The sequence below is a fragment of the Hippoglossus hippoglossus genome, chromosome 18 (genome assembly GCF_009819705.1).
Source record: "Hippoglossus hippoglossus isolate fHipHip1 chromosome 18, fHipHip1.pri, whole genome shotgun sequence".
NCBI classification, from domain to species: Eukaryota; Metazoa; Chordata; class Actinopteri; order Pleuronectiformes; family Pleuronectidae; genus Hippoglossus; species Hippoglossus hippoglossus.
In genome coordinates this window covers 9,338,008-9,350,294 of record NC_047168.1, presented here as the reverse complement: position 1 = coordinate 9,350,294, position 12,287 = coordinate 9,338,008, and the positions used below count along the sequence as shown (strand labels likewise).

The window sequence follows — 12,287 nt, the reverse complement described above, 5'->3', positions numbered from 1 at the left end:
TTATTATACATTTTTACTTTTGTTCCTTATCTGTGTGTATCTGGAACACTGGGATTAAAAAAAAAACATCGTTGAATTTGTTCATTCAAGTTCCTCGATGTAATGTCAAATGCACAACTGACACTATTAAGAGAACAACCCAAACATTAACACACATTCAATTCAAACTTACAGCAACAAGCTATAGGTCAACCTCTGCTCCCCACAGCTTTCAGCCACTACACCGATGGTTGAACAGTTGGTCAGAGCAAGATTAGCATGGGTTTGGGGTGATGTCAATTCTATTAACTTTGCATCACTTTGGTCTCAATCAAACATTTTTTTAAATTGTGGGTCCAATAATGGACGTATGTTTCTTTGTTGTCTGGGGCTGGTTAGGTTGTAAACTTTTGGTTATACTGATCTAAACAAAAAGTGCTTGCTGCAACGTGGTGAATAATGAGACTGAACCAAAAGAGTGACATTACACGACATTAAACCAAAAACAATATAAATGCTCCATAAATCTGAGGAAAACAGTCGGGGTATAATTTTCTTGATGACACCTTTTCCCACATTCCAGTCATTTGATCTATTATTAATTCACATTTTTTATTATCAGATTTCATTTATAGTAGAAGAATATAATGATTATATTCTGATGATGACCATAAGAACAGCGGTTACAGAGCATACTTACTTCTCTTCTTGTCCACGGCCGTGATGAGTGTCCCCGCTGTCTTTCATGCTTCCCCTGCGCGGCTGATCAAACCCATGTCAAACACACAGTATCTGGAAAGAATCGATTGGTTACACCAGCGATGATATTGAAATATTTATTACAGCTTATGAAATCAACTGCTTCTATCGTAAAGCAGACCAGAGCATACAGAGCACATCCACTGCTGCTGGGCCAAATGTATTTGGCACTGAAATAGACAGAGGGCTAATGAGGGAGATTAACTGATGATTAAAAAAAAGAAAAAGAACTGATCGCTCCATCGTGTGTCGAGGTCCTTCACTGGTATCCGTACAAAAGTGATTCCAAGGCCCAGACAAAACTTCCCCCCCGCAGCTAAGTTATGAACCTTAATCAGGGATTTATTTGTTGGTAAACAAGTTTCACTGTTACAACAAATATTAGCTATGCCATTCAGCTTGGAAACCAATACAAAAAAGGAATAAATAAGAAGCCATGAAAATAAAAATAAAAAGGTATTTGTGCCGCTAAAGTTACCTCCGCTCCCCCATTTAGTACGGTTCATTTGAACAAATAAATAAATGTTTTCTCCTGGAGGAAGAAAAAAGAAAAACACTTCCAGTATTTCCTCACTCCAAAAGCTCTTTCTTTAATAGGTAAAACAGCCAACTTTCTTCTTTTTTTTTTTGTACAAGTGCCTAGTGCTCGTCAATGTTCCATTTGTTCTCTTTTTCGGAGAAGCACAAGCGTTTACTGAATGCCAATAGAGATGCAGAATGCACAATGAACCTTTCTGAGGGATACCTGTTTGTGTTATTTTTGTTTCTATTACGATGATTATGTGTGGAAAGTGATAAAAGAGGAGAAAAAAATAAAAAATAAAAAGAAACAGACTGTTACCAGAAACCCAGAGAGGCCAGCACAACCGAACAAAATTTATCCTAACCACTACATTTACAGAGACAAAAGGGTTTTGCTTGGAACAAAAAACAAAAAACAAAAAAAGCATACTATTATGTGCAATGCTAGTTATCTGTACAATTACATAGAAATATCTCATAATTCTTGTATTAGTTTTTTTTCTCCCTCTTTTAACAACTGTTATTACAGTAAAATGAAAGAAAAGAAAAAAAAGAACAGCTATGCTTGAAAGCATACGATCAATAATTCCTTCATGGTAATTGTCCAAAATGTTTTTTTTTGTGTGTTTTTTGATTCTCCTTTTTTTTTTCTCGTTGAAGGGACACTTCAGCAAACAAAATGTGCTGCAACTCACCAAAGAGGAAGAAAATCTTTCAAAAAGTCAATATAGATACAGAAGAATAATAAAATAGTCCTTTTTTAAATTTCCCATTTATTATGGTGAAGTCTATAATTTAGACTTGTATAGTTGGTGGGGTGGGGTGGGGGGGCTGTGCAGTTCCGTTTTCGACTGTCGTACTTTATCTCTGAGACCTAACAATCCTGCTCGAGCAATTGCCTCTTTTCACACCGAGACAAAACACGCCAAACCACACGGGGTTTGAGGGGGGAAACACAACATCAACAGATTCCCGCTTTTTCTAACCAAATATAGTCACGTACTCGCCCCCATACGTCGCAATCGCTATCCTGGTTGTGGTCAGCAACAGCGAGAGCACAGTTTGTTTTTCGCTCCGCTTCAGTCTTCAGAACACTGAATAAAAAGAAAGGCTACCACTGCCAACGACTGATAGAACAAGAGGACACGGAGGAGGAGGACTACGGTAATAGGAGGGACACTATTGGGTGGGTGGTTTTTGGGGCCTATAGGCTGGTGACCAGGTGCGAGGGCTCCTGGTGGGCTTCTTCTGGGGATAGATCCTCTTTGTTTGGCGGCACGATGAAGCCATCGCTGCTGCCCCGCCCTAGATGGTAGTAGGAGTGCAGCTGATGCAGGTGGTTACGCGAGCCCAAGTTGGGCATGCTCTTGTAGTAAACGTCGTCCGAGCTGGCCTCCGGGCTCTTGGCATCCCCGCCGTCTTTGGAGCTGTCGGCAGATCCTGCGGACACATCGGGCAGGCCGGGCAGCATGGGCATGCTGGTGTACAGGGAGTCTCTCTGGTGGTTGTGGGTGGGCGACGAGCCCTCGTCCTCGGTGTGCTCGTTAGTGAGTAAGGGAAAGAAACTTTCGCTGTTCTCCTGGGGGATCCTCCTTCGGGACGAGGAGGAGGCGGTGGCGGACGTGAAGGGGTGGTGGGGCAGGGGCAGGGGCGGCGGCGCTGACGGGTGGAGATGACTGTGAAGGTTGTCCACTGCCTGCAGGGAAGGGGGCGGTCTTTGGGGCAGCAGCGGGGCGTTAGACTCCTCACGGATTAACTCCAGGCCCAGGCCTTCGTCATGGTGCGGGCCAAAAGTTGAGTGGTCATCCAGGCTCAGCGCCACATTCATGCCCATGCCCACTCCCAAGCCCATCCCGTAGCCGCTATCCTTGCCGCCATTGCTAACATTGTTGACCAGCTTATTCATGAGGTTCCGGTTCTGCTCGGTTGAGCGCTCGTGGGAATTGTTGAGGTAGGAGGGGATATAATTGGAGGTGAGCTCTTTCAGGATCTTCTTCTCCAGGGTGGTCTCCTTGTGGTTGTAGCCCCGGTCAATGATCTGGACGCAGTCACTCATGTACTCGGCGCTGGCGATGCTGTAGCTGTTGCCATGGTTACCATTCAGTGGTAGAGTATCCATGACACTTGTATCCCGGGCATTGTTCAGGATTCCCTCTGGAATGACAGACATGGGTCGGGTTGGGGGGTAGAGGGGGCGAATGAGAAGGGTGAAATCTGATGGGATGTAATCGCCACAGCTAAATGTCAGCCATCTTTACAAACACACATTACATCCATCAAACACTGTGGCGCTTTTATTCTGAAACACATCCTGACCCCTCGAGCACTCTCAGCACTTTGTGTCATCCACATTTCTATAAAGTGCACTCAGTGGAAATAAAGACCCTATAGTATTTGGATTAGACGAGACATAAAGCACTGCATTTACATTAAAAGCCTCTATACTGTATGTGAGCATCATAGACACTTACCTTGTTACAGAGGAAAAAAAATAAAATAACATTCTCTAAGACCCAATTTCACTTTTCATTAACTTTAACTGATTATTCTTTGGCAGTGATGAAAACACAGATAAATGTGCGCCACACACACACGCACACGCACACACACACACACACACACAAGCCAAAGCACGGCACAACACAAAGCAAGCAACAACAAAAAAAGCCATGCATTTCACACTTCATAAAGTAAACACAAACCAGTGCACCAGCTTTAAACTCGGACCCCAGCCATATTGTCCCATAGGAGCATTGCAATGTAACAATATACATCATTCTAAACATAAACTAGTTCAAAACCACGCTGCGAGGAAGGAGGCGCTCTGTTCTCCCCTGTTGCTGTAGATTTAATACTTTATCGATTTTCACGCTAGCAACATCAAAGCCAAATTTTTGACGATAATTCAAAGCACCTCAGACAAGGACGTCCGGCTTGTTAAAAAAAACGTCGGGCCCCGCAGTGTGAACTCTTGAAAATTTGACGAGACGCATTCCCCGAGACCTTCAAGAAGTTCATCGGCTCCAACAAAGTGAGCGGCGGGAGAAAAAGATAAATAATGATTAAGTGCGCGAACAACGGCTGAGGCCGCTCGGTAATCGCCGAAAAAGAATACGGATCAATTTCTATTGACGCGCCTTCTGAAATGTTGAGGAGAGTCTGAATGTTGGCTGTAATTGGATTAACTTATTCAGTGCGTGATGTCAAGCGAGCCAAAGGACGCGTGCCTGTAAGGAGAAGTATCTCCGCTCATCGGTGGAATTCACAATGTGATTTACACCGATTCTTAGGGGTCTGTTTGAGAAGGTGAGGGCCTGGTCAAAAGCGTGATGCTAATCCCCAAAGGAGGTACAGTTTATGTTTTTCTATTACCCCCCCCCACCCCCCTGCCATCATTGAGTGTAAAGAAAGTAAAAGCCAAAGTCAATTACATTTGATAAGCAATGTTTAGTTTGACTCCCATACTTGTCTCTCTGTAGGGCTCTTTTAGGGACAGCATGAGGGAAAGGAAAGAAGAAAAAGAAAACACAATAAGCATAACAAGTGACAGGTAGAAAGAGAAATGTGCACATACACATATGCTGATGACGCATCAAGAAAAAAATGCTCCCAGAATGCAATTGTTTTAAGTCACCATGCAAAGTTTCCTGCAACCCGCAGGAAGAACCACAACATGATGCATTAGCATTTCCCTCCTCGCGGATATTTATATTGCATCTATGGCAATGCTGGTGAATTACGGCCTTATGTAAAGAGCTCCGTTGCAGTACTCGTACAGTGCACATAAATTATCCTCTGATCAAAGCTCTCGGGATTTTTTTTATCTCCGTTTTACAGACTCTTCAAATCACTGAGATCTCATACTGAATGCCGAAAAGCACTGATCCTAGAATACTAATCGATAAGTGGCTCATCAGAGGTGCTTTCTAATAGTCAGATCTAATTTTTTGGTGTGCTTAAGAAAATGTTAAACTTCCCCCATAGAACACAAATCTTGACTTATGACCCACATTCTGAATTTATGAATTTCTAATCATTACAATTAAAAGCTTTAGGGGTAGAATTCGTTTTGGAAAATATTGAAGCACTGAGAGAATCAGATTAATGGAAGCTCTCGTGTTTTAAATCAGATTCAATGACATCTACCCCAGAACAACAGTCCAACTGCCCATTAAAAAGAAAGAAATGCTGACACTTAAAACAAGGAGACAGAGGACATGACTGACGAGCTCCACTGACGACATTAGAGCACATTTAAGATAAACGGCTGGGGATGTGTCCTGCTCCCATCGGCACTCATTGTTGATTTCCTCTTTTTTATAATCTCTGTGTCGGCCAATCAGCCGTGAAAGAGTGTAAGCGAATTGCACGCCCCCCTGACCAGAAGCCAGGACACACCTACAAATGAAAAACCCCACGGATCAAACCTGTGGGATTTTTTTTCTGCTAAAGCTGCAGTTTGTTAACACACAACATTTGGGGCAGTGTTTTTTTTTTTGTTTTCTTATTAAAGCCCTGTAAAATCTCTCGAGGGTGAACACTGGACTTTCAGCTAAAGTCCGTAACTTTTAAAATGTCCAATCAAAAAGTTGCTTTTTTTCTTCTCATAGGACAGAGAAGAGACCTCGTAGTTTTTCCAGGACATGGAAGAAAGAAAAAAAAAACACTGCCCTGCACACAATGTTAAAGAATGAAGAAGAAGCTAGCACACCTTGTGTGTTGTACATGCCCAGAGGGTTGTTATAGACTGCCGATTCCCCAAGCAATGTATTATAGGGATTGTTAGTGCCATGAGGACGTAGGAGTGCATTTGGTATAAGATGGTTAGCCATAGCCCCTGGAGCAGCCAGAAAGAGACAGGGTGAGGCAGAAAGAAACAGGGGGAGGAGAGCGGAGAGACAGAAAATAGATACAGACAGAGAAAGAGAGAGAGAGAGAGAACATTCATATCAGTTAGGCAGATGCAGCTGAGCAATGACAGCCATTAACACCCAAATGATCACATGATCATTAATGTGAGGGTTTTTTTTATGCTACATGAAAGTGGCAGAGCTGAACTGACATGGCTAATGGGACCAATGGAGAGTGTATTAGATTTATCGCTAAGGCCGGCCATTAGTATTAAGCCCATTTCTGAGCTCCACATTCAGGCAGCATACCAGTGTTAACAGACAGAAATTACAACAACAGCAACGACTCGAACAGGACATAATACAACAACTTCTCAGGACATCGTTTGGTCTTTAACAAGGCTGAAAATAATGAGAAAAAGAAAATATGGTGCTTGAAACTTTCCCTGCCAGAGTAAAACATCTGTAAAACATCAGAGAGAGTCCATGTGGGAATACGGTGAGAAGATGTCAGAGAAAGTGGGTGTGTTGGCGACGTTTCAAGCGACGGACGCAATACGTATATCTCAGGATGAAAAAAGAGGTGTCAAACGACGCCAAGCTAAGATGTCAACTCGGAACGATTTTAGAGCTTTTGGCGAAAAAGGGCCCGACGCCATTATTGACGTGTTAATTGCAGCGACATTTTGTGCATCACTTCCTTCCTCCTGCGTGCTCTACCACTAATTTTAATGTTCCGGCAATTTTCCAGTTATTGTGAATGTGTCTGACCCAGAAAATCTCCAGCTTTGTTCTTCATATATTGTCATTGTTTGAAAAATAGCCGAGAATTTTCAAAGTGCTACATGTGCTACTACTCTAAACTTTATATTTATAGGAATGAAAAGTTTGAGAGGCGTAGCGAGGCAATGCAGACGAGTCCGTGCGTCACTATTATTATTGTTTGAGCCAATCTTCTGAGCCGGAGTGCTGTTTAATTTCCATCTCTCCACAGAGCAAAGTTCATATTTGGTCTCGTTCTCTTTCTGCTGAAATAACCTCTGAATAAAAAGCGACGTGTCCTCTCTTTAGTCCTGATGGTCATTAGTCTGCAGCGGCCCCGCCTCCCTCGCACACATAACCCAACACGGGCTTGTTTTCTATTTATCCGCCGCTTGTCCTCACACGCTGCACCCGTTGCCAGGATCTCGCCGGGAATGACTCATCGGTTCCCCCGACCACATACTAACGCGGCAGAGCAACCTTCACAGTCTGAGCCTCGTGATTAGCGGCCGATTTTGAAGGCTGCAATCCTAAACACGAATGCTACAGATTCCCTGATGTTTGTTTTTCCCTCACTGGTGTGAGAAGAAAAAAAAAATATTAATTTTCAAGCGTTTGAATACATTATGCAGAATATCAGGAAAGTATGCAGGAAATGTTTTTGACTTGCATTCACAAAAATATTAATTTTCAAGCGTTTGAATACATTATGCAGAATATCAGGAAAGTATGCAGGAAATGTTTTTGACTTGCATTCACTTCCTGTTTGCAAGTTGTTTTTTCTCCCCCCCCCCCTCCTGTGAACATGATATGATGCTCTTATTTTTCAAAGAAGCTCAAAACAAGACTTGTGAGGCCGATGCATGTATGTGCGTCCAGAGCCGGGTAAACATCTCATATCTGAAGAAGCGGTGCACAGCAATTAGACCGCACCGATCACGGAGGAAGATATATGTGAATATTACTGCACCCATCTTTTCAGACTTACTTTTTGATGAGAATTTTAATTGCAGAAATATTTACCGTCCTGGAAGATTGTGCTCAGCGAGAGGATTAATAAAATGATTGCGTTCCTGCTGATTTGGGCTCATATTTCAGCATCACTTTAATTCTAGATTAGTATTAATTAGGCACATTATGCTTTTGCTTGGAAATCAATGTTCGACTGAAAAATAAAAAAAAAGATGTCGCCGCCGCCGCTTGCCCTAATTACAGTGTATTGCACAAACACCGGCCCCCTTTCAAATCCTTCCAGTGACAGACACCCCCCACCCCCGCCACCGCCGCTCGCTGTGTTTGTGTTTGGGGAATTGGACCGTTTCCAAAAACACACTGATTGTGCGGCAATAATCCTGAACGCCGGGGATAAACTGAACATGGCGACGCTATCGAGATGATTACGTGACGCCGCGGCTCGTCTCGAGTGGTTCGGATGCGAAGGTGGTGATGGAGAGGGGGGGGGGAGTAGCCAGAGTGCGAGAGGGGAAAATCAGCAAGAAGCATGTCTGATTCTGTTTGCATCTGTTCCTTATGACACTTAGGATTGCACCTAGTAATACACACTTGAGGTCCTGGTGAGTGTTGTTTCTACCAGATCGTGGGTAGGGGTATTAAAGTGCGAAAATAATTTGGAGCTCCGCCTTTCGTCTTTATCGAACTTCCACATAGATTTATTTTCTTCCTCTTTCCCGACCCCAGCACTGGCTCAAATTCCACTGAATCCGTTTGTATCTCCTGAGGTTATATTGCCACCTCTGTCCATGTGTGTGTTTGTTTGTTTCGAAGCATGATTACACAAAACCCACTGAACTGATTTTTAACAAAACTTGGGTTTTCACTTTTCTTTGTTAACATTGTGAGATGGGGTGTTTTTCAACATTTCCACTGTTTTCCAAAGGAAAAAATTCATGGCCCCTGATGATAAAAAAAATAAAAAAATCAGACGTGTTTCGGGAACTGATATCTATGAGTGTGTGAACTTTGGTGCAGCTTAATTGGATTTAAGGGGACTGTTGGGCCTTGGCGATGGTACACGCTCTACTGAGTGCTACTCTAGTTTAGTTTGTGATTCAGCAGTTTTATGTTTTTGTTCTTTCTTTCTGATATAATGCCCAGCTTCTGATTCAAGGATTTTGCAGTCAGGGAAAAAAAAAACAAAGAGGTAGTTTTTTGCACAGAAATCACATGCAACAAAAGTAGGATTTTCATAATCGGGTGTTTCAGTGTGGAGTTGGAACGCCCTCCCCTTGTCTGCGAGGGTTTTCCTAGCTACTCCCAACACAGTCCAAAAACAGGCAGATTGGGGTTACACTAATTGGAGATTCTAAATTATCCGTAGGGTTAAATGTTAGAGTGAGCGTTTGGACTTTATTTCATTTTGTTGAGTGACATTTTTTATTAATGTTTTTTTCACTGCATGTTCCTTTGAATAACTCCATGGGTGAAAATATTCAAGAAAAGCCAACTGGAGAAACTCTTTTCTGAACCAGTGTGACACCAAAAGATTTCACCCTCTCACTCTCGGCCCTGTGTTCACAACCACGTCCTCTTTCACCCAGTCAGAAATGTTGATAAACACCCTCAGTCACACGAGTTATATGGCGACTGACGGCAGTTTTGACACATGTTTAAGACCTCGCTTCAATATTTGCTAATAAAAAGCCAAGTAAGAAAAATGTGTCTTTTACTTGGGAGTTTTAACGATTTGAGTATCCGAGTTGAAGCTGCAGTTTGGCCTTGACTTTGAGAAGCTGGGTTAAGGTTTTTCCATTTGAAAGCTTTACTTATTAAAATGAAAAGACTTCTGATGCTCTAAACCCTCTGTGTCATCAAAAAAAACCAAAAAAACAGATGAGCTACTGTGGGGAAAAAAAACTGGAAAATCTCTTGCATTAGTAATTTGGTGAAAGCTGGTGCATTGCAGAGTCATGTAAGAAAATATCTGGCCAAGTACCTCTGTTAAGGGACGCAGAGCTGTTGATGTCGCCGGTCATGAAAGAGGACTCGGACTGCTTTCTGACCGTGTCGTTCCACATCCGACGGATGCGACTCTGTGGAGACAAACAACATGTCAGGACACATCAGAACACTTCCTTCGAGCACAGCAAAATATTAGAATGTGGAGGAAACAACGTGTTGCATATTTTCCTCACCTGCTATTCAACACAATAAAGGCAAAGACGCGAGGCAGGAAAAACTAAATGTCAGCTTTTGATTGGAGCAGTAAAACTGTGAGACGTGTCAGCTGAGGGGAGAAGTAACCTCCAATTAAAGATGAGCGCCGGCGCCGGGATAGGTGTAGTCAATAATAAAGTCATCAGTCAAGCTCCTGTGAATCAGCGTGTCAGGTTGCAAAGGCTCAATCCAGGGGGGTTCATTCTGGTTAATTATGATGGAGTCCCAGGGGCTGATGCTGAGGGTGAAGGGGGCTGGATAACCAACCACAGAGCGGAATGTGAGCTGGAGTCAGAGCAACTGTTACCGAACTAGGATTTGTTTGTTTGTTTGTTAGTTTTTCCCCCGATACTGGGTTTGAATCGATACTTTTAAAACAGCATTGGTGACGAAACGGTGCAGGAGCGGATACTTTTTTTCTTAGAAAATAATAAGAAGGGATTGTTTTCTTGCTGGGGAAGACAGGAAGTTGAAATTCAACATGATAAACTAACTAAGATAACAGTTTCAATTCTTAATACGACCAAAATACTCCAGCTCCGAAAAACAAACATCCCTTGCCTACCCACAGCCAGGACCAGTGCTGGCTGATGGGTTTGACACGGGGTCACACCAGCAGTGAAACACAAAGCCTACATCTCCTTTAAATGTATCCTGTGTGTCGTCTAAGGCTTCATTAAATTTGTCCTATTCCTTCCGTATCAATCATTTGCATCACGTTCCGGTGTCGGAAAATAATTCCGTGTGACATACAGCCACATTTTTAACTGTTTGGCTTCAAGCATTTTGTTGTTGTGTCGACTCAAGTTTGAGGTTGGGTGTATTTCAAACTGGACATGTGCTCAGGCACCGAAATCCGCGTTGTGATTCGGTGTGATAGATATTCGCAATGTGGTAACTGGTGCTTGATTGGCCCTGGATTTCAGTCCCCACCCACTACACGTAACATTATACATCACACAGTGAATCAAGTGAAAAATGCCCGTGCAGACGTCCTCTGATCAAGACGGCTCTCTCTGTGGGACTCGTTATTTCACACACACACAACCCACCATGACAGCAACACTGACACAGCAACATCTCATTAACATACCAATACGTCATGTTGTTCCCCAGATGGGTTGGAAAAGGACGCCACTGCTATTTATTCTTGTTTTTTCGGACACGGGTTAGCGTGTACTTTGCTGATCACACATTCACTCAGATGCCTCGTAGTTAGCGACAAACAGCCACATATTCGCGAGGGTTTCCTTTCCTGCATCAAGCGAGCACGCACGAGGTTAGAGCCGTCTTGTCAAAGCCCTGTGTATAATTAAACACTTTGATCTGCATGCAGAATCCAGCTTGTATCGTGGGCCGCCACTGCATGCTCGACTCCGAGGACTATTTATAATTGAACACTGGGAGGAAATCACACTCTTTGGAATGTGGATATGATGTTCAATTATAGTATATCAAGGCTATTCACCATATACTTCTTGTAACTGTGGGAGGAATCAATTAACAATTCGCTCCGCGCGGAGAGACTCGCTCGCGCACAGGATCCACATATCTTGGCAGAGACATTCGGATCTGCGTTTCGTGACCGTGAACACATTCCTCACAAGGCTCGAGCCGCCGCTTCAGTCGGTGACTCAGTGTTGCTTTGCCAGTTTGCAGCCCGGACCTGCTGCGGCAAAATGAACCGCACGCTGACTTTATGTACTTAGGAAATGCTGAACTCGACAAGCGCTACACACCTGTTATCAACTCCCAAACAAGGACATTGGTTACACTTCCTTGAAATATATCATGCACACACACACACACACACACACACACACACACACACACACACACAGTCACCTTTAAGATAATTTCTCATTCGTTCTGTATATGGATGCACACATCAGTGTATTCTTTAGAACCATGTACCCTCTTTCCTCCAGCTACTGTGTGCATTCTGAGTTCCTCTGCAATATGTATTTTAAGATTAAGATTCACTGAATAAGCATAAATCTGGCCTAATAAAAAAAACACAGCAAAATATATTCAGGAGGTAAAGAAATAAACAAAGTAGTAGAATACAGGGGAAGAAGAAACGTGTCCTGTCACCTGTGACCCGGTGGAGTAGCGTCCCGGAGCTCGAGAGGCCGTGCCTTTCCCAGAGCCGATGGAGCTGTCCACGCTTTTCGCACTGCAGCAGTGAGTACGCAGGCATTTTCCGTACTCCTTACGCACCTGTACGAAAACACAACAAAG

General features: G+C 43.2%; 1 protein-coding gene across 24 annotated transcripts in view; it reads right to left on the bottom strand.

Annotated features, from left to right (window-relative positions):
* Positions 1 to 801: 801 nt before the first annotated feature.
* Positions 802 to 12,287, bottom strand: part of LOC117779360 (adhesion G protein-coupled receptor L3-like) — a 202,508-nt gene continuing 191,022 nt past the window's right edge. For 6 of the 24 annotated variants that reach the window (XM_034615460.1, XM_034615464.1, XM_034615462.1 and 3 more), the window contains 4 exons: positions 12,141 to 12,266; positions 9,826 to 9,922; positions 5,972 to 6,097; positions 802 to 3,474 (listed from right to left, as the gene is read on the bottom strand). In XM_034615460.1, coding sequence (XP_034471351.1) covers positions 2,465 to 3,474; positions 5,972 to 6,097; positions 9,826 to 9,922; positions 12,141 to 12,266 — 1,359 coding nt within the window. In that variant the 3' untranslated portion in view covers positions 802 to 2,464. Of the gene's footprint in view, positions 3,475 to 4,691; positions 4,744 to 5,971; positions 6,098 to 9,825; positions 9,923 to 12,140; positions 12,267 to 12,287 lie in introns of all 24 variants that reach the window. The other 18 variants (XM_034615470.1, XM_034615471.1, XM_034615477.1 and 15 more) reach the window with 8 other exon arrangements.